This window comes from Melospiza melodia, unplaced genomic scaffold (genome assembly GCF_035770615.1).
Source record: "Melospiza melodia melodia isolate bMelMel2 unplaced genomic scaffold, bMelMel2.pri scaffold_140, whole genome shotgun sequence".
Classification (NCBI taxonomy): Eukaryota; Metazoa; Chordata; class Aves; order Passeriformes; family Passerellidae; genus Melospiza; species Melospiza melodia.
The window spans coordinates 72,635-95,030 of NW_026948510.1; the positions used below are offsets into that span (position 1 = coordinate 72,635).

Here is a 22,396-nt window from a genome sequence, read left to right on the forward strand (position 1 = left end):
CCACCCAATTAAACCAACCCAACCCAACCAATCCAACCCAATCCAACCCAACCAAACCAACCCCAACCCAACCCAACCAACCCAACCACCCAATTAAACCAACCCAACCCAACCAAACCCATCAAACTCACCCAACCAACCCAACCCAATCCAACCCAACCACCCAATTAAACCAACCCAACCCAACCAACCCAACCACCCAATTAAACCAACCCAACCCAACCAACCCAACCCAATCCAACCCAATCAACCCAACCCTACCAACACAACCCAACCCAACCAATCCAACCCAACCACCCAATTCACCCCATTAAACCAAGCCAACCCAACCAACCCAAGCCATCAAACTCACCCAATTAAACCAACCCAACCAACCCATCAAATTCACCCAACCAATCCAACCCAACCCAACCCAACCAACCCAACCAAACCCAACCACCCAATTAAACCAACCCAACCAAACCCAACCAACCCAACCAACACAACCCAACCAACCAAACCCAACCCAACCCAACCAACACAACCCAACCACCCAATTAAACCAACCCAACCCAACCACCCCAACCCATCCAGTTTACCCAACCCATCCCGTTCACCCAACCCAACCAACCACGCTGACCCAACCGCCGCCGCCGCCCGCCCCGAGCGCCACCTTTCCCTTCTCCTCGTTCATCAGCAGCAGCTCCTGCTCGCCCAGCCACGACTCCACCTCGGCCACGTCGAAGTAGTACTGCTCCAGCTGGAAGGAGGCGTCCAGCGCCTGCTGCCGCCGCTCCGTCTGCTCCTGCAGCTCGGCCCAGAGCGCGCCCAGCCGCTCCAGCAGCGCCCGCACGCCCTCGGCCTCGGGGCTCTTGATGGACGCCACGGCGGCCGCGCGCTCCAGCACCTCGTCCACGCGCGGCCGGTGCACCTGGATCTCCCGGCGCAGGTTCTGAGGGTGCCGTGGGACGGAGGGCTCAGCGTGGGGTGGGACCCTCCCGCTCCAGGAGCACCAGGACGGTGCAAGGTCCCACCTTGGTCTCCCAAACTCCACCCAAAAATGTGAGGAGCTGCCCCAACATCTCCCCATGATCAGTTTTGGGGTCCCACCTTGGGCCCCAAACCCCTCCCCAGAAGGTGAGGAGCTGCCCCAACATCTCCCCATGATCAGTTTTGGGGTCCCACCTTGTTCCTCACCACCACAACCCCTCGTGGTGAATTTTGGGGTCCCACCTTGGCCCCCAAACTCCACCCAAAAATGTGAGGAGCTGCCCCAACATCTCCCCATGATCAGTTTTGGGGTCCCACCTTGCTCCCCACCCCTCCAACCCCTCATGGTGAATTTTGGGGTCCCACCTTGCCCCCAAACCCCTCCCCAGAAGGTGAGGAGCTGCCCCAACATCTCCCCACCACCCCAACCCCTTGTGGCAAATTTTGGGGTCCCACCTTGGCCCCCAAACCTCTCCCCAGAGGGTGAGGAGCTGACCCAACACCTCCCCAACATCTCGTGGTGGATTTTGGGGTCCCACCACGACCCCAGACGCCGCGCGGGCGCTGACCTGGTTCTTCTTGATGAACTGCTGGACGGTCTGGAGGTTGGTGCCGAGGTCCTTGAGCATGGCCAAGGGCAGGCGGTCCTGGACCCACATCTGGGACAGGGGTGGAGCTCGGTGTCATCGCTGTCCCACATCCCACCCCACCCCATCCCCATTTCCGTGTTCACCTCCGTCCCGTCCCCATATTCATCTCATCTTCAACCCATCTCCATCTCCATCATCTCCATCCCATCTCCACCCCCATCCATCTTCATCTCCATCCCATCTCCATCTCCCCCCATTCATCTTGAACTCCATCCCATCTCCATCCAATCTCCTCCATCTTCATGTCTCCTTCATCTCCATCATCTCCATCTCCATCTCCATCTCCATCTCCATCCCATCTTCATCTCCATCCCATCTCCATCCCCATTCATCTTCATCTCCATCCCATCTCCATCTCCATCTCCATCTCCATCTCCATCTCCATCTTCATCTCCATCCCATCTCCATCTCCCCCCCATTCATCTCGAACTCCACCCATCTCCATCCAATCTCCTCCATCTTCACCCCATCTTCATCTCCATTATCTCCATCCCAATCCATCTTCATCTCCATCCCATCTCCTTCTCCATCTTCACCCCATCTTCATCCCCATCCCATCTCTATCCTCATCTCCATCTCCATCCCATCTCCACCCCCATCCATCTTCATCTTCATCCCATCTCCATCTCATCTCCTTCTCCATCTTCATGTCTTCTTCATCTCCATCATCTCCATCCCATCTCTATCTCTATCTCTATCTCTATCTCTATCTCTATCTCTATCTCTATCTCTATCTCTATCTCTATCTCTATCTCTATCTCTATCTCATCTCTATCTCTATCTCTATCTCTATCTCATCTTCATCTCCATCCCATCTCCATCTCCATCCATCTTCATCTTCATTCCATCTCCATCCCATCTCCATCTCCACCCCATTCATCTCAAACTCCATCCAATCTCCTTCTCCATCTTCACCCCCTTCTCCATCATCTCCATCTCCATCCCATCTCCATCCCCATCCATCTTCATCTCATCTCCATCTCCATCCCATCTCCATTTCCATTTCCATCTCCACCCCATCCACCTAAAAGTTCATCCCATCTCATCCCACCTCCTTCTCCATCTTCACTCCCATCTGCATCCCATCTCCATCCCATTCACCTAAAACTCCATCCCATCTCCATTCCATCTCCATCCCATCTCCATTCCATCTCCATTCCATCTCCATTCCATCTCCATCCCCATCCATTTCCATCTTCATTCCAACTCCATCCCATCTCCGTCCAATCTTCTTCTCCATCTTCAATCCCACCTCCATCCCCATCCCATCTTCATCTCCATCCCAACTCCATCTCCACCCCCTTCATCTCAAACCCCATCCCATCTACATCCAGTCTCCTTCCCCATCTTAACCCCCATCTCCATTATCTCTATCTCCATCCCATCTCCATCCCCATCCATCTCCATCTTCATCCTAACTCCATCCCATCTCCATCTCGATCCCCATTCATGTCCATCTCCATCTCCATCTCCACCCCATTCACCTAAAACTAACCCATCTCCTTCTCCATCTCCATCCCATCTCCATCATCTCCATCTCCATCCTATCTCCATCTCATCTCCATCCCATCTCCATCATCTCCACCCCCATCTCCACCTCCACCCCATTCACCTCCACCTCCACCTCCACCCCGCCCCACCCCACCATACTCACCACCTCGTCCTCCAGCTCGTGGCTGACCTGGTGGACCTCCTTGGAGGCCAGCAGGATCCTGCGGCGCTCCTTGAGGGGCTCGATGAGGCGCACGATGCGCGTCCCCACCGCGCTCTGCCGCTCGCCCACGGCCTCGCGCCCGGCCGCCTGCGCCGGCAGCGCCGCCGCCTGCGCCTGCAGCTCGCCCACCTCCTGCGACCACTGCTCCACCTGCGACTCCATGGCCTGCGCGACACGGGGACACCGCGCGTGGAGGCCACCGGGGCCGGGGTGGGACCGACGGCGCCCAGAGCTCCTCCCAAAAAACGTCCCGGCCCCAAAGTGTGGTGGCCTCGTAATTTGGTGTGCACCATAAGCTGGCGGCACCCCCTAGAACTTGGTGCCCACCATAAGATGGTGGCACCTCCCATAATGTGGTGTCCACCACAATCTGGTGTCCACCATAACCTGATGTCAGCCTCCATAACGTGGTGTCCCTCGTAATGTGGTGTCCACCATAACCTGATGTCAGCCTCCATAACATGGTGTCACCCCCATAATGTGGTGTCCACCATAACCTGGTGTCACCCCCAATGACACGGCGGCACCCCCCATAATTTGGTGTCCACCACAATCTGGTGTCCACCATAATCTGGTGTCATCCCCCAAAATGTGGTGTCCCTCATAATGTGGTGTCCATCATAACCTGGTGTCACCCCCCATAATGTGGTGTCCACCATAACTTGGTGTCACCTCCCATAATTTGGTGTCCACCATAACCTGATGTCAGCCTCCATAACGTGGTGTCCCTCGTAATGTGGTGTCCACCATAACCTGGTGGCACCTCCCATAACTTGGTGTCCACCATAACCTGGTGTCACCCCCATAATTTGGTGTCCCTCATAATGTGGTGCCCACCATAACCTGATGTCAGCCTCCATAACGTGGTGTCACCCCCATAACATGGTGTTCCTCCTAATGGGGTGTCCACCATACCTTGGTGTCACCCCTCCATAATGTGGTGTCCACCACAATGTGGTGTCCACCATATGATGTCACCCCCCATAATGTGGTGTCACCCCCACAATCTGGTGTCCACCATGATCTAGTGTCACCCCTCCATGAAGTGCTGTCCTCTATAACTTGGTGTCCACCATAATCTGGCATCACCCCCAAAACCATGGTGTTCGTCATAATGTGGTGCCCACCATAACCTGGTGTCCCTCCATAGCCTGGTGTCCCAACACCACCCAAAATCCACCCAAGGCCCGGTGTCCCCCCAGGGTCTGGTATCCCCCCATGTCCATCTGTCCCCATCCCTGCTGTCCCCATGTCCATCCGTCCCCATGTCCATCTGTCCCCAAGTCCAACTGTCCCCATGTCCAACTGTCCCCATGTCCATCTGTCCCATCCCTGCTGTCCCACGTCCATCTGTCCCCATGTCCATCTGTCCCCATGTCCATCTGTCCCCATGTCCTGCTGTCCCCATGTCCAGCTGTCCCCATCCCTGCTGTCCCCACGTCCATCCGTCCCCATGTCCATCTGTCCCCATGTCCATCTGTCCCCATGTCCAACTGTCCCCATCCCTGCTGTCCCCATGTCCAACTGTCCCCATGTCCATCTGTCCTCATCCCATCTGTCCCCATCCCTGCTGTCCATCTGTCCCCACGCACCTGCAGCCGGTGGAGCTGCCGGCTGACGCTGCGCAGGTCGGAGCTGCCCATGTCCCTCTGTCCCATCCCTGCTGTCCCCATCCCATCTGTCCCCATCCCTGCTGTCCCTCTGTCCCCATGTCCATCTGTCCCCATCCCTGCTGTCCGTCTGTCCCCATCCCTGCTGTCCGTCTGTCCCATCCCTGCTGTCCGTCTGTCCCTGCCCACCTGCAGCCGGTGGAGCTGCCGGCTGACGCTGCGCAGGTCGGAGGTGGCCATGTCCATTTGTCCCCATGTCCATCTGTCCCCATCCCTGCTGTCCGTCTGTCCCCACGCACCTGCAGCCGGTGGAGCTGCCGGCTGACGCTGCGCAGGTCGGAGCCGCCGCCGCCGACGCTCTCGAGCTGCTCCTCGAGCCGGCCCAGCCGCGCCTCCACGTCGGCGAAGCTCCGCGCCAGGCGCTCTGCGGCCGCCGCCTCGGCCAAGCGCCGGCTCCGCGCCTGGCTGGAGCTCTCCAGCTCCTGCCAGCAGCGCCGCAGCTCCTCCAGCTGCCGCCGCACGGCCCCGCTCAGCTCCGGCTTGGCCTGCACCAGCTCCTCGCCCTCCTGCAGGTGGAGACGGGCATGGGGTGAGCACGGGGGGACCCCAAAACCGATCTCCGGGGGTTGGGGAGAGGTTGGGGGAGCTCCTCGCCCTCCTGGAGATGGGCATGGGGTGAGCAAGGGGGGACCCCAAAACTGATCTCCAGGGTTGAGGTGGTGGGGAGCAAGGTGGGACCCCAAAATTCATCACAAATGGTTGGGGAGATGTTGGGAGAGCTCCTCGCCTTTCTGGAGGTGGGGATGGGTGAGGTGGGACCCCAAAACTGATCTCCAGGGGTTGGGGTGGTGGGGAGCAAGGTGGGACCCCAAAATTCACCACAAATGGTTGGGGAGATGTTGGGAGAGCTCCTCGCCCTCCTGGAGGTGGGCTTGGGGTGAGGTGGGACCCCAACATTGATCTCGAGGGGCTGGGGAGATGCTGGAGGAGCTCTTCATGTTCTATGGTGGGGTTTGGGGTGAGGTGGGACTCCAAATTGATCTTGAGGGGTTGGGGAGATGTTGGGCAGCTGCTCAACTTCTGGGGATGGGTTGGGGTGAGCAAGGGGGGACCCCAAAACTGATCTCGAGGGTTGAGGTGGTGGGGAGCAAGGTGGGACCCCAAAATTCATCACAAGTGGTTGGGGAGATGTTGGGAGAGCTCCTCAACTTCTGGGTGATGTGGGACCCAAAATTGATCACAAATGGTTGGGAAGATGTTGGGGCAGCTCCTCAACTTCTGGGGTGGGGTTGGGGTGAGGTGGGACCCCAAAATTGATCTTGAGGGGTTGGGGAGATGCTGGAGGAGCTCTTCATGTTCTATGGTGGGGTTTGGGTGAGGTGGGACCCCAAAATTCATCACAAATGTTTGGGGAGATGTTGGGGCAGCTCCTCGCCTTCCTAAAGGTGGGCTTGGGGTGAGGTGAGACCCCAACATTGATCTCGAGGGTTGAGGTGGTGGGGAGCAAGGTGGGACCCCAAAATTCATCACAAATGGTTGGGGAGATGTTTGGGTAAATCCTCTCCTTCCTGGGATGGGGTTTGGGGGGAGGTGGGACCCCAAAATTCATCACAAATGGTTGGGGAGATGTTGGAGAGCTCCTCACATTCTGGGGTGGTTTAGGGGCCAAGGTGGGACCCCAACATTGATCTCGAGGTGTTGGGGAGATGTTGGGGCAGTTCCTCACCTTCGGGGAGGGGTTTGGGGCAAGGTGGGACCCCAAAATTCATCAAGAGGGGTTGGGGAGATGTTGGGGAGCTCCTCATGTTCTAGGGTGGGGTTGGGGTGAGGTGGGACCCCAAAATTCATCACCAATGGTTGGGGAGATGTTTGGGTAAATCCTCTCCTTCCTGGGATGGGGTTTGGGGTCAAGATGGGGTTTAGGAGCAAGGTGGGACCTCAAAATTCATCTTGAGGGGCTGGGGAGACGTTGGGGAGCTCCTCACATTCTGGGGTGGTTTGGGGCCAAGGTGGGACCCCAAAACTGATCTCGAGGGGTTGGGAGATGTTGGAGCTGCTCCACATCTTCTCGGGTGGGGTTTAGGGCAAGGTGGGACCCCAAAATTCATCACAAATGGTTGGGAGATGTTGGGGCAGTTCCTCAACTTCTGGGGTGGGGTTGGGGTGAGGTGGGACTCCAAAATTCATCATGAGGGGTTGGGAGATGTTGGGAGAGCTCCTCGCCCTCCTGGAGGTGGGGATGGGGTGAGCACGGAGAGACCCCAAAACGATCTCCAGGGGTTGAGGTGGTGGGGAGCAAGGTGGGACCCCAAATTCATCACAAATGGTTGGGGAGATGTTGGGGCAGCTCCTCCCCTCCTGGAGGTGGCTTGGGGTGAGGTGGGACCCCAACATTGATCTCGAGGGGCTGGGGAGAGGTTGGGGGAGCTCCTCACATTCTGGGGTGGTTGGGGGCCAAGGTGGGACCCCAGAATTGACCACGAGGTGTTGGGGTGGGGTTTGGAGCAAGGTGGGACCCCAAAACGATCATGGGAGACGTTGGGAGAGCTCCTCACGTTCTGGGGTGGGGTTTGGGGTGAGGTGGCACCCCAAAATTCATCACAGGGGGTGGGGTGGTGGGGAGCAAGGTGGGACCCCAAAATTGACCACGAGGAGTTGGGAGATGTTGGGGCAGCTCTCATCTTCTCATGGGGGTTACGGGGTCAAGGGAGGGTTTTGGAATCAAGGTGGGACCCCAAAACTGATCAGGGGAGATGCTGGGGCAGCTCCTCACGTTCTGGGGTGGGGTTTGGGGTGAGGTGGGACCCCAAAATTCATCATGGGAGACGTTGGGAGAGCTCCTCATCTTCTCATGGGGGTTTGGGGTGAGGTGGGACCCCAAAATCCACCACGAGGAGTTGGGGAGATGTTGGGGCAGCTCCTCATCTTCTCATGGGGGTTTTGGGGTCAAGGGAGGGTTTTGGAATCAAGGTGGGACCCCAAAATTGACCATGGGAGATGTTGTGGGAGCTCCTCACGTTCTGGGGTGGGGTTTGGGGTGAGGTGGGACCCCAAACTTGATCATGAAGGGTTGGGGTGGGGTTTGGAGCAAGGTGGGTCCCCAACATTGACCACGAGGGGTTGGGTGGTGGGGAGCAAGGTGGGACCCCAAAATTGATCATGGGAGACGTTGGGGGAGCTCCTCACGTTCTGGGGTGGGGTTTGGGGTGAGGTGGGACCCCAAAATTGATCATGGGAGATGTTGGGCAGCTCCTCATCTTCTCATGGGGGTTTGGGGTGAGGTGGGACCCCAAAATTGACCATGGGAGATGTTGGGCAGCTCCTCATGTTCTCATGGGGGTTATGGGGTCAAGGTGGGACCCCAAAAGTGATCACGGGGGGTTGGGGTGGTGGGGGGACACTGAGGGGACCCTGGGGACGTTTCAGGGCGGCCACACGGGGGGGATGGGAGGGGACAGCACGGGGGGGGTGACACGAGTGGGGGTGACACACAGGGGGGGGACACATGGGAGGTGACACGGGGGTGGGGACACACGGGGGATGGCACAGGGGGGTGACACGGGGCAGGTGACACGAGTGGGGGTGACACACAGGGGGTGACACGGGTGGGTGACACACAGGGGACACCACGGGGGGTGACACAGGTTGGGACACCACAGTGGGGATGGCACAGGGGGGTGACACGAAGCAGGTGACACAGGGGGGTGACACGGGGGGGGTGACACGGGTGGGTGACACACGGAGGATGGCACAGGGAGGTGACAAGGAGGGAGTGACACAGGGGGTGACACACAGGGGACACCACGGGAGGTGACACGGGGTGGTGGGGACACACGGGGATGGCACAGGGGGGGTGACACGGGGCAGGTGACACGAGTGGGGGTGACACACAGGGGGTGACACAGGTTGGGGACACACGGGGGATGGCACAGAGGAGTGACACACAGCAGGTGACACAGGTGGGTGACACGGGGGGGTGACACAGGTGGGTGACACACAGGGGACACACACGGGGGGGTGACACAGGTTGGGGACCCACGGGGGGATGGCACAGAGGAGTGACACACAGCAGGTGACACAGGGGGTGACACAGGGGGGTGACACACAGGGGACACCACGGTGGGGTGACACAGGTTGGGGACACACGGGGGATGGCACAGGGGGGTGACACGAAGCAGGTGACACAGGTGGGTGACACAGGTGGGTGACACAGGTGGGTGACACACGGAGGATGGCACAGGGGGGTGACACACAGCAGGTGACACAGGTGGGGGTGACAGGTGGGTGACACACAGGGACACCACAGGGGGGTGACACAGGTTGGGGACACACGGGGGGATGGCACAGAGGAGTGACACACAGCAGGTGACACAGGTGGGTGACACACAGGGGACACCACGGTGGGGGTGACACGGGTTGGGGACACCACAGGGAGGTGACACGGCGGGAGGTGACACACGGGGGGGACGTGACAAGGGGGAGGTGACACAGAGCAGGTGACACGAGGAGGGGACATGGGGGGTGACACACAGGGGATGGCACAGGGGAGGTGACACGGGGGGGGTGACACAGGGGAGTGACACAGGTGGGGGACACACGGGGATGGCACAGGGGAGGTGACACGGGGAGGGGACACAGGGGAGTGACACACAGGGGACACCACTGGGGGTGACATGGGGCAGGTGACACGAGGAGGGGACACACAGGAGGGGGTGACAGGGCTTGGGGACACTCGGCGGGAGTGACACGAGTGGGGGTGACACACACGGGGGGGCGGGGGGTGACACACGGGGGAGGTGACACAGGTCACGGGTTGGGACACTTGGAGGACACACGAGTGGGGGGTGACACACACGGGGGGGGGGTGACACGCGTGGGAGTGACACACACGAGGGACACGGGGGGGGGGGTGACACAGGTTGGGGACACTTGGAAGACACACGAGTGGGGGTGACACACACGGGGGGGGGGGGTGACACGAGTGGGAGTGACACACACGGGGGGATGACACGAGGAGGTGACACATGGCGGGGAGTGACACGAGGAGGTGACACACGGGGGGACACGAGGAGGTGACACACGGGTGTGGGTGACACACAAGGGGGGGGGGTGACACGAGGGGAAGGCGACACCACTTGTGGCTGATCGCGGGGGGGGGGTGGGGGGGGTGACACCCTTGGTGACCGCAGCGCCGACCGGACGCAACCAAAATTTAGGGGGGGGGGGGGGGGGGGGGGGGAGGGGGCGGGAGGGGGCGGGACGCGCGCGTGGGGGGCGGGGCTTGCAGGAGGGGGCGGGGCGTGCAGGAAGAGGGCGGGGCTTGCAGAAAGAGGGCGGGGCTTGCAGAAAGAGGGCGGGGCTTGCAGAAAGATGGCGGGGCTTGCAGGAGGGGCGGGGCTTGCAGGAAGGGGGCGGGGCTTGCAGAAAGAAGGCGGGCTTGCAGGAGGAGGGCGGGGCGTGCAGGAAGAGGGCGGGGCTTGCAGAAAGAGGGCGGGGCGTGCAGGAGGGGGCGGGGCGTGCAGGAGGAGGGCGGGGCGTGCAGGAAGGGGGCGGGGCTTGCAGGAAGGGGCCGGGGCGTGCAGGAAGTGGGCGGGGCTTGCAGAAAGAGGGCGGGGCTTGCAGGAAGAGGGCGGGGCTTGCAGAAAGAGGGCGGGGCTTGCAGGAGGAGGGCGGGGCTTGCAGGAAGGGGGCGGGGCGTGCAGGAGGAGGGCGGGGCGTGCAGGAAGGGGCGGGGCGTGCAGGAAGAGCGCGGGGCTTGCAGGAAGGGGGCGGGGCGTGCAGGAAGGGGGGCGGGGCAGCGCGCCAGCATCACCCACCCCCCTCCCCCTCCCCCCCCCGCTCCCCTCCCCTCCCCTCCCCCCCCAGTGCAATGGAACCTTCTCGATCCTCTGGAGCCACTCGCGGTTCTGCGCCAGCTCGGCCAGGAACGCCGGGTGCTGCAGCCACGGCTTGGGGGGCGCCCGCGGGGGGGGGTCCCGCGTGGGGTCCGCGGCCATCAGCGCCTTCTCGCGGGCCCACGCATCCAACTGCGGGGGGAGCGCCACCGTGGGGAGGGGGGATGGAGAGGGGGGGGACCCCCCCCTTGGTGACCCCCGAGAAATAAAAAATTCAAAAAAAAAAAAAAATCCCGCCCAAAAAAAAAAAAAAAATATATATATATATATATCTATATATCTATATCTATATATATCGGGAGGAGCTTCTTCTTTAAAAAAAAAAAAATATATATATATATATATATGGGGAGGAGGTTCTTTTTTAAAAAAAAAAAATAATCAAATATTCTCGCCCTTAAAAAAAATAATATTTCAGGGGTCTCCTCTTTTCTTCTTAAAACCACCCAAAAAAAAAAATATATATATATATCGGGAGAGCTTCTTCTTTAAAAAAAAAATAATCGAAATATTCTCACCCTTAAAAAAGTAATATTTTACGGATCTCCTCTTTTAGTCTTAAAAAAAAAAAATCTAAATATTATATATATATATATATATATATCGGGAGGAGCTTCTTCTTTAAAAAAAAAAAAAAATCAAAATATTCTCGCCCTTAAAAAAAATAATAATATTTCAGGGGTTTCCTCTTTTAGTCTTAAAAAAAATCGAAATATTCTCGCCCTTAAAAAAATAATATTTCAGGGGTCGCCTCTTTTAGTCTTAAAAAAAAAAATCTAAATAAATTCCACCCCCCCTCAAAAAAAAAAAAAAAAATCGGGAGGAGCTTCCTGTTAAAAAAAATAATAAAAAAAAAATTTTCCCCCCTAAAAAAATAATTCAGGGGTCTCCTCGTTTTTTCTATTAAAAAAATCAAATATTCCCCCCCACCAAAAAAAAAAAATCGGGAGGAGCTTCCTCTTAAAAAAAAAAAATCAAAATATTCCCCCCCCTGCCCTAAAAATAAGAATTCAGGGGTCTCCTGTTTGTTCCTATTAAAAAAATCAAAATATTCCCCCCCGCTAAAAAAAATAATTCAGGGGTCTCTTTTCTCCTAAAATAATCGAAATAAATTCCCCCTCAAACAAAAAATAAATTCAGGGGTCTCCTCTTTTATTCTTAAAATAAATCTAAATAAATTCTTCCCCCCAAAAAAATTGCTCATTTTTTTTTCTTAAAAAAAAAAAAAAAAATCGAATAAATTCTCCCTCTCCAAAAAATAATTCAGGGGTCTCCTCTTTTATTCCTAAAAGAAATCTAAATTAATTCTCCCCCCTCCAAAAATGAATAATTCAGGGGCCTCTCTTTCTTAAAATAATCTAAATAAATTCCCCTCCTCCAAAAAAAAAAATAAAATGAGGCGAATTCTCTTTTTCTCTTAAAAATAACTAAATATTCCCCCCCTAAAAAATCGGGAGTTGCTTCTCCTCTTTTTCCCCCTCCCCAAAAAAATAAAATCAGGAGAAATCCAAAAAAATAAAATCAGGAGAAATCCCCACTTTTTTTTTTTCCTAAAAAGTAAAATAAATTAGAAGCCCCCTCGTATTGTTATAAAAAGAAAAAAAAATCAACTCCCCCCACTCTGTTTTTCGTCTTTTTTGCCTCAAAAATTGCAGAGGGGAAGGGGGAGAGGAACCAGATTTTTAAAAAATTAAATAAATAAAAAAGGGGAGAGGAGCCCCCAAAAAAATCCAAAAATCGGCGAGGGGAGCCCCAAAATAACCCCAAAAATAGAGAAGGAGACCCCGAAATAATCCCAAAAAACAAATCCTAAAAATCGGCGAGGGGACCCTAAAATAATCCCAAAAATGGGGAAGGAGACCCCCAAAATAATTCCCCCCAAAAAATCCCAAAATAGAGAAGGAGACCCCCAAAATATTCCCCCAAAAATCCCAGAAATAGGTGAGAGGAACCCCAAAAAATCTCCAAAAAAAATCTCAAAAACAGGCGAGGGGACCCCTAAAAAAAAATCTCAAAAAACCCCCAAAAATAAGCGAGGAGACCCCCCCAAAATAATCCCAAAAATAGGCGAGGGGACCCCCCAAATAATCCCAAAAATAGAGAAGGAGACCCCAAAATAATCCCCCCAAAAATTCCCAAAAATAGAGAAGGAGACCCCCCAAAAAATCTCAAAAAAATCGCAAAAATAAGTGAGAAGACCTTCCCAAAATAATCCCAAAAATAGAGAAGGAGACCCCAAAAGAATCTCAAAAAAATCCCAAAAATAAGTGAGAAGACCTTCCCAAAATAATCCCAAAAATAGAGAAGGAGACCCCGAAAATAACCCCCAAAAAATCCCAAAAATAGAGAAGGAGACCCCAAAAAATCTCAAAAAAAAAAAAAATCCCCAAAACAGGCGAGGGGACCCCTAAAAAAAATCTCAAAAAAATCCTAAAAATAAGCGAGGAGATCCCCCAAAATAATCCCAAAAATAGAGAAGGAGACCCCAAAAAAATCTTAAAAATCCCAAAAATAAGTGAGAAGACCTTCCCAAAATAATCCCAAAAATAGAGAAGGAGACCCCCAAAATAATCCCAAAAATAGGCGAGGGGACCCCTAAAATAACCCCCAAAAAAAATCCAAAAATAGAGAAGGAGACCCCAAAATAATCCCCCCAAAAAAACCCCAAAAATAGAGAAGGAGACCCCTAAAATAACCCCCAAAAAAAGCCAAAAATAGAGAAGGAGACCCCTAAAATAACCCCAAAAATAATCCCAAAAATAGAGAAGGAGACCCCCAAAATAACCCCCAAAAAAACCCCAAAAATAGGCGAGGAGACCCCAAAATAATCCCCAAAAAAACCCCAAAAACAGCCGAGCCCCCTCCCCCCCCTTCCCAAAATAAATCCGAAACGGGAACGGGCGCCAGCGGCCCCTCCCCCTCCCCCTTTTCCCCCCAAAAAGCGGCGGATTCGGGGTCGGGAGGGTGGGGGGAGGGGGTGAGGATGAGGATGGAGGGGGAGGGGGGGGAGGGGGTGAGGATGAGGATGGAGGGGAGGAGGGGGAGGGGGGATGAAGATGGAGGAGGAGGAGGAGGAGGGGGACGGGGATGATGGAGGAGGAAGGAGCAGGAGGGTGAGGATGAGGATGAGGGCGATGGAGAGGAAGGCTGCGGAGGCTGCGGAGGGTGAGGAGGGTGAGGAGGAGGAGGATGAGGAGGGTGAGGATGAAGAGGCCGCCGCGGCTCCCGGCCGTGATGCAGCAAATCCCGGGCGGAGCGGAGCGGAGCGCAGCGAGCGCCGGATGAGCCCGAGGAGATGCGGCCAAAAAATCCCCGCAGCGGCGGGGGAAGCGGCGACGGAGCCCGGAATGCCCCAAATCCACCCCAAATCACCCCAAAAGCCGCACGGAATCACCCCAAAAACACCCCCAAAGCCATCCCAAATATTCCTACAGAACCCACCCCAAATATCCCCACAAAATTCACTCCAAATCCAACCTAAATCACCTCAAAATTCACTCCAAATCCACCTCCAATCACCCCAAAATTCACTCCAAATCCATCCCAAATCACCCCAAAATCCACATGAAATCACCCCAAAATTCACTCCAAATCCACCCCAAATCACCCCAAAATTCACTCCAAATCCACCCCAAATATCCCCACAAAATCCACCCCAAATCCACCCTAAATCACCTCAAAATCCACCCCAAATCCATCCAAAATTCACCCCAAAATCACCCCCAAAGCCATCCCAAATCGATCCCCACAAAATTCACCCAAAATACCCACGAAATTCATCCCAAATCCACCCCAAATCACCCCAAAATCCACACGGAATCACCCCAAAATCACCCCCAAAGCCATCCCAAATATCCCTACAAAACCCACCCCAATAATCCCCACAAAATCCACCCCAAATCCACCCTAAATCACCCCAAAATTCACTCCAAATCCACCCCAAATCCACCCTGAATCACCTCAAAATCCACACGGAATCACCCCAAAATCCACCCCAAATTCAACCCAAATATTCCTACAGAACCCACCCCAAATATCCCCACAAAATTCACCCCAAATCCACCCTAAATCACCCCAAAATTCACACGAAATCACCCCAAAATCACTCCCAAAGCCATCCCAAATCGATCCCCACAAAATTCACCCAAAATCCCCACAAAATTCATCCCAAATCCACCCCGAAATTAACCCCAAATCCATCCAAAATCCACCCCAAATCCACCCCAAAATTACGCCAAAATTCACCCCAAATCCACCCCAAAATTACCCCAAAATTCACCCCAAATCCATCCAAAATTCACCCCTAAAATCCACACAAAATCACCCCAAATCCACCCCCAAATCACCCAAATTCACCCCAAATCATCCCCAAAGCCATCGCAAATATCCCCAAAAAATCCACCCCAAAACCAACCCCAAATTCATCCAAATCCGCCCCAAAATTAACCCCAAATCCATCCAAATTCACCCCAAAATCCACACAAAATCACCCCAAATTCACCCCGAAATCACCCCCAAAGCCACCCCAAATATCCCTACAAAACCCACCCCAAATATCCCACAAAATCCACCCCAAATCCACCCTAAATCAACCCAAAATTCACTCCAAATCCATCCCAAAATTAACCCCAAATCCACCCCAAAAAATCACCCCAAAATCCCCAAATTCACCCCAAAATCCACCCCGAATTCACCCCAAAATCTCCCGAATTCACCCCAAATCCCACCCTAAAATTGACCCCAAATCCACCCCAAATCCCCCTAAATTCACCCCAAATCACTCCAAAATCCACCCCAAAAATTCACCCCAAAACCACCCCAAAATCCCCCGAATTCACCCCAAATCCACCCCAAAATTCACCCCAAATCCCCCTAAATTCACCCCAAAATTCACCCCAAAATCCCCCCAAAATCCACCCCAAAATCCACCGAATTCACCCCAAATCCCACCCCAAAATTGACCCCAAATCCATCCCTAAACCACCCAAAATCCCCCTAAATTCACCCCAAATCCGCCCCGAATTCACCCCAAAATTCACCCCAAATCCCCTGAATTCACCCCAAATCCACCCCAAAAATTCACCCCAAAATCCACCCCAAAATCCCCCGAATTCACCCCAAATCCGCCCCGAATTCACTCCAAAATTGACCCCAAAATTGACCCCAAATCCCCCTAAATTCACCCCAAAATTCACCCCAAAAATTCACCCCAAAATCACTCCAAAATCCACTCCAAAATCACCCCAAAATCACCCCAAAATCACCCCAAAATCTACCCCAAAAATTCACCCCAAATCCACCCCAAAATCCCCCGAATTCACCCCAAATCTTTGGGCTGAGAGATCTCCTGGCATGGACCACAGAAGGTCCCACCCCACCACCAGCGAAGCCTCCTGAGATGCTGAGGAACCTCTTGGGGAACCCTGAGGGTCTTGGAGACCCCCAAATCCAACCCCAAACCCATGGGGCGACACCTTTGGGCTGAGAGATCTCCTGGCATGGACCACAGAAGGTCCCACCCCACCACCAGCGAAGCCTCCTGAGATGCTGAGGAACCTCTTGGGGAACCCTGAGGGTCTTGGAGACCCCCAAACCCATGGGGCGACACCTTTGGGCTGAGCCATCTCCTGGCATGGACCACAGAAGGTCCCACCCCACCACCAGCGAAGCCTCCTGAGATGCTGAGGAGCATCTTGGGGACCTCCCTGGCCCAACTCTGGGGGAGATTTTGGAGGTCCCACCCACCCCAAACCCCCCACCGGTGACCCGAGGTGGAGCCCAAATGGACCAGGAGGTGACACCAGGGGGGGGCCTGACCACCCCCAGGAGAACCCGGAGGAGAACCCGGAGGAGAACCCGGAGGAGAACCGGGAGGAGAACCGGGAGGAGAACCCGGAGGAGAACCCGGAGGAGAACCGGGAGGAGAACCCGGAGAACTGGGAGGAGAACCCGGAGGAGAACCGGGAGGAGAACCCGGAGGAGAACCGGGAGGAGAACCGAGAGGAGAACGGGAGGAGAACCCGGAGGAGAACCGGGAGGAGAACCGGGAGGAGAACCCGGAGGAGAACCCGGAGGAGAACCGGGAGGAGAACCCGGAGGAGAACCGGGAGGAGAACCGGGAGGAGAACCGGGAGGAGAAGCCGGAGGAGAACCGGGAGGAGAACCCGGAGGAGAACCGGGAGGAGAAGCCGGAGGAGAACCGGGAGGAGAACCCGGAGGAGAACCGGGAGGAGAACCCGGAGGAGAACCGGAGGAGAACCCGGAGGAGAACCGGGAGGAGAACCCGGAGGAGAACCCGGAGGAGAACCCGGAGGAGAACCCGGAGGAGAACTGGGAGGAGAACCGGGAGGAGAACCGGGAGGAGAACCCGGAGGAGAACCCGGAGGAGAACCCGGAGGAGAACCCGGAGGAGAACCGGGAGGAGAACCCGGAGGAGAACCGGGAGGAGAACCGGGAGGAGAACCGGGAGGAGAACCCAGAGGAGAACCGGGAGGAGAACCGGGAGGAGAACCGGGAGGAGAACCGGGAGGAGAACCCAGAGGAGAACCGGAGGAGAACCGGGAGGAGAACCCGGAGGAGAACCCGGAGGAGAACCGGGAGGAGAACCCAGGCCCACCACGGAGGTTTTGGGGGATGTCCCCGTTTCCATGGCCTGACCTGGCGGCGAGGAGGGGTCTGGGTTGATTTGGGGAGGGGTCCCGGGTTATTTGGGGAGGGGTCCCAGGTTATTTGGGGAGGGGTCTGGGTTGATTTGGGGAGGGGGTCCCGGGTGATTTGGGGAGGGGTCTGGGTTGGTTGATTTGGGGAGGGGTCCCGGGTTGATTTGATTTTGGGGAGGGGTCCCGGTTTCCATGGCAACGCCCCCTGACCTGGCGGCAAGGAGGGGTCCCGGGTTATTTGAGGAGGGGTCCCGGGTTATTTGGGGAGGGGTCCCGGGTTATTTGGGGAGGGGTCCCGGGTTGGTTGATTTGGGGAGGGGTCCCGGGTTATTTGGGGAGGGGTCTGGGTTGATTTGGGGAGGGGTCCCGGGTTGGTTGATTTGAGGAGGGGTCCCGGGTTATTTGGGGAGGGGTCCCGGGTTATTTGGGGAGGGGTCCCGGGTTGGTTGATTTGGGGAGGGGTCCCGGGTTATTTGGGGAGGGGTCCCGGGTTATTTGGGGAGGGGTCTCGGTTGATTGAGTTGGGGAGGGGTCCCGGGTTATTTGGGGAGGGGTCTCGGGTTGGTTGATTTGGGGAGGGGTCCCGGTTTCCATGGCAATGCCCCCTGACCTGGCGGCGAGGAGGGGTCTGGGTTGATTTGGGGAGGGGTCTCGGTTGATTTGATTTTGGGGAGGGGTCTTGGTTGATTGATTTGGGGAGGGGTCTGGGTTGATTTGGGGAGGGGTCTCAGATGATGGGGAGGGGTCTCGGGTTGATTTGATTTGGGGAGGGGTCCCGGGTTATTTGGGGAGGGGTCCCGGGTTATTTGGGGAGGGGTCTCGGTTGATTGAGTTGGGGAGGGGTCCCGGGTTATTTGGGGAGGGGTCTCGGGTTGGTTGATTTGGGGAGGGGTCCCGGTTTCCATGGCAATGCCCCCTGACCTGGCGGCGAGGAGGGGTCCCGGGTTATTTGAGGAGGGGTCTGGGTTGATTTGATTTTGGGGAGGGGTCCCGGGTTATTGGGAGGGGTCCCGGGTTATTTGGGGAGGGGTCCCGGTTTATTTGGGGAGGGGTCCCGGGTTGGTTGATTTGGGGAGGGGTCCCAGGTTATTTGGGGAGGGGTCTGGGTTGATTTGATTTGGGGAGGGGTCCGGGTTGGTTGATTTGGGGAGGGGTCCCGGGTTATTTGGGGAGGGGTCTGGGTTGATTTGGGGAGGGGGTCTGGGTTGATTTGATTTGGGGAGGGGTCCCGGGTTATTTGAGGAGGGGTCCCGGGTTATTTGGGGAGGGGTCCCGGGTTATTTGGGCAGGGGTCCCGCGTTATTTGGGGAGGGGTCCCGGGTTGGTTGATTTGGGGAGGGGTCCCGGTTTCCATGGCAACGCCCCCTGACCTGGCGGCGAGGAGGGGTCTGGGTTGGTTGATTTGGGGAGGGGTCCCGGGTTATTTGGGGAGGGGTCCCGGGTTGGTTGATTTGGGGAGGGGTCCCGGGTTATTTGGGGAGGGGTCCCGGGTTGGTTGATTTGGGGAGGGGTCCCGGGTTATTTGGGGAGGGGTCCCGGGTTGATTTGATTTGGGAGGGGTCCCGGGTTGGTTGATTTGGGGAGGGGTCCCGGGTTGATTTGATTTGGGGAGGGGTCCCGGGTTGGTTGATTTGGGGAGGGGTCCCGGTTTCCATGGCAACGCCCCCTGACCTGGCGGCGAGGAGGGGTCCCGGGTTATTTGGGGGGGGTCCCGGGTTGGTTGATTTGGGGAGGGGGTCCCGGGTTATTTGGGGAGGGGTCTGGGTTATTTGAGGAGGGGTCCCGGGTTATTTGGGGAGGGGTCCCGGGTTATTTGGGGAGGGGTCCCGGGTTGGTTGATTTGGGGAGGGGTCCCGGTTTCCATGGCAACGCCCCCTGACCTGGCGGCACTCCCGCCGGAAGCTCTGCAGCCGCAGCTGCTCCTGGAGGCGCCGCGCCCACGCCTGGGCCCGCTGCTGCAGGCGGTGGCTCCTGGGGGGGGGGGGACCAACGATTAACACCTAATTAACCCCTAATTAGCCCTTAATTAACCCTTCATTAGCCCCTTAATTAATCCCTAATTAACTCCTGATTAAACCTTAATTAACCCCTAATGGACCCTTAATTAACCCTTAATTAACCCCTGATTAACCCTTAATTAACCTCTTATTAACCCTTAATTAACCCCTAACTAACCCTTAATTAACTCTTAATTAACCCAGAATTAACCCTTAATTAACCCTTAATTAACCCCTAATTAGTCCTTAATTAACCTTTAATTAACCATTAATTAACCCCTGATTAACCCTTAATTAACCGCTAATTAACCCCTGATTAACTTCTGATTAACCCTTAATTAACCCCTAATGGACCCTTACTTAACCCCTAATTAACCCCTAATTAACCCCTGATTAACCTCTGATTAACCCCTTAATTAACCCCTGATTAACCCCTGATTAACCCTTAATTAACCCTGATTAACCCTTAATAAACCCTTAAGTAACCCCTAATTAACCCTTAATTACCCCCTGATTAACCCTTTATTAATCCCTGATTAACCCTTAATTAGCCTCTGATTAACCCGATTAACTTCTGATTAAACCCTGAATTAACCCCTAATGGATCCTTAATTAACCCTAATTAACCCCTGATTAACCTCTGATTAACCCCTTAATTAACCCCTGATTACCCCTAATTTACCCTTAATTAACCCCTAATTAACCTTAATTAACCCATGATTAACCCCTTAATTAACCCCTGATTAACCCCTAATTAACCCTTAATTAACCCCTGATTAACCCCTAATTAACCCCTAATTAACCCCTAATTAACCCCAAATTAACCCCTAATTAACCCCTGACCCTCCCCTCAGGGGGGAAACTGAGGCACGAGGTCCCCCCTGGGCTCCAGCAGCCGATCCCGCCCCCGCCCCCGCTCCTGGGGAGTTTTGGGGGTTCGGGGTCAAATTTGGGGGGTTCGGGGTCAAATTTTGGGGGTTCGGGGTCAAATTTGGGGGGTTCTGGGTGAAGTTTTGGTGTCCAGGGTGGAGTTTTGGGGGTCCTGGGTGGAGTTTTGGGGGTTCGGGGTCAAATTTTGGGGGTTCTGGGTGGAGTTTTGGGGTCCTGGGTGGAGTTTTGGGGTCCTGGGTGGAGTTTTGGGGGTTCGGGGTCAAATTTGGGGGTTCTGGGAGGAGTTTTGGGGTCCTGGGAGGAGTTTTGGGGTCCAGGGTGGAAATTTGGGGTTCTGGGAGATGTTTTGGGGGTCCTGGGTGGAGTTTTGGGGGTCCTGGGTGGAATTTTGGGGTTCGGGGTCAAATTTTGGGGGTTCTGGGTGGAGTTTTGGGGTCCTGGGTGGAGTTTTGGGGTTCAGGGTCAAATTTTGGGGTCCTGGGTGGAGTTTTGGGGTCTTGGGTGGAGTTTCGGGGTCCTGGGTCAAATTTTGGGGTTCAGGGTCAAATTTTGGGGTCCTGGGTGGAGTTTTGGGGTCCAGGGTGGAGTTTTGGGTCCTGGGTGGAAATTTGGGGTTCTGGGAGATGTTTTGGGGGTTCTGGGTGGAGTTTTGGTGTCCAGGGTGGAGTTTTGGGGGTCCTGGGTGGAATTTTGGGGTTCAGGGTCAAATTTTGGGGTCCTGGGTGGAGATTTGGGGTCCTGGGTGGAGTTTTGGGGTCCTGGGTCAAATTTTGGGGGTTCGGGGTCAAATTTTGGGGGTCTGGGAGGAGTTTTGGGGTCCAGGGTGGAAATTTGGGGTTCTGGGAGATGTTTTGGGGTCCTGGGTGGAGTTTTGGGGGTCCTGGGTGGAGTTTTGGGGGTTCGGGGTCAAATTTTGGGGGGTTCTGGGTGGAGTTTTGGGGTCCTGGGTCAAATTTTGGGGTTCGGGGTCAAATTTTGGGGGTCCTGGGTCAAATTTGGGGTTCTGGGAGGAGTTTTGGGGTCCTGGGAGGAGTTTTGGGGTCCTGGGTCAAATTTTGGGGGTTCGGGGTCAAATTTTGGGGTTCTGGGAGGAGTTTTGGGTTCCTGGTGGAGTTTTGGGGTCCTGGGTGGAATTTTGGGGTTCAGGGTCAAATTTTGGGGTCCTGGGTGGAGTTTTGGGGGTTCTGGGTGGAGTTTTGGGTTCCTGGGTGGAGTTTTGGGTTCCTGGGATGGAATTTTGGGGTTCAGGGTCAAATTTTGGGGTCCTGGGTGGAGTTTTGGGGTCCTGGGTGGAATTTTGGGGTTCCGGGATGGAATTTTGGGCTCCTGGGTGGAGTTTGGGAGGTTCTGGGTGGAGTTTTGGGTTCCTGGGTGGAGTTTTGGGGTCCTGGGAGGAGTTTTGGGGTCCTGGGTGGAAATTTGGGGTTCTGGGAGATGTTTGGGGGTCCTGGGTGAAGTTTTGGTGTCCAGGGTGGAGTTTTGGGTTCCTGGGTGAAATTTTGGGGTTCAGGGTCAAATTTTGGGGGTCCTGGGTGGAGTTTTGGGGTTCCGGGATGGAATTTTGGGCTCCTGGGTGGAGTTTGGGAGGTTCTGGGAGATGTTTTGGGGTTCCAGGATGGAGTTTTGGGTTCCTGGATGGTTTTGATGGGTCCTGGGTGGAATTTTGGGTTCTGGGTCAAATTTTGGGGGTCTTGGATGGAATTTTGGGTTCCTGGGTGGAGTTTGGGAGATTCTGGGTGAAGTTTTGGGTTCTGGGAGATGTTTTGGGGTTCCGGAATGGAGTTTTGGGTTCCTGGATGGTTTTGATGGGTCCTGGGTGCAGTTTTGGGGTCCTGGGTGCAGTTTGGGGTCCTGGGAGGAGTTCTGGGGGTCCTGGGTGGAATTTTGGGGTTCTGAGTGAAGTTTTGAAGGTTCTGGGAGATGTTTTGGGTTCCTGGGTGGGGTTTTGGGTTCCTGGGTGGAGTTTTGGGGTCCTGGGTGGAATTTTGGGGTTCCTGGGTGGAGTTTTGGGG

General features: G+C 55.2%; 1 protein-coding gene across 1 annotated transcript in view; it reads right to left on the reverse strand.

Moving 5' to 3' along the window:
• SPTBN4 (spectrin beta, non-erythrocytic 4) overlaps positions 1-22,396 on the reverse strand; it is a 72,849-nt gene that overhangs the window by 18,333 nt on the left and 32,120 nt on the right. The window contains exons 17-22 of the mRNA XM_063182016.1: positions 19,377-19,467; positions 10,820-10,969; positions 5,243-5,509; positions 3,274-3,498; positions 1,539-1,628; positions 653-931 (exon numbers count right to left, since the gene is read on the reverse strand). Coding sequence (XP_063038086.1) covers positions 653-931; positions 1,539-1,628; positions 3,274-3,498; positions 5,243-5,509; positions 10,820-10,969; positions 19,377-19,467 — 1,102 coding nt within the window. The remainder of the gene's footprint in view (positions 1-652; positions 932-1,538; positions 1,629-3,273; positions 3,499-5,242; positions 5,510-10,819; positions 10,970-19,376; positions 19,468-22,396) is intronic.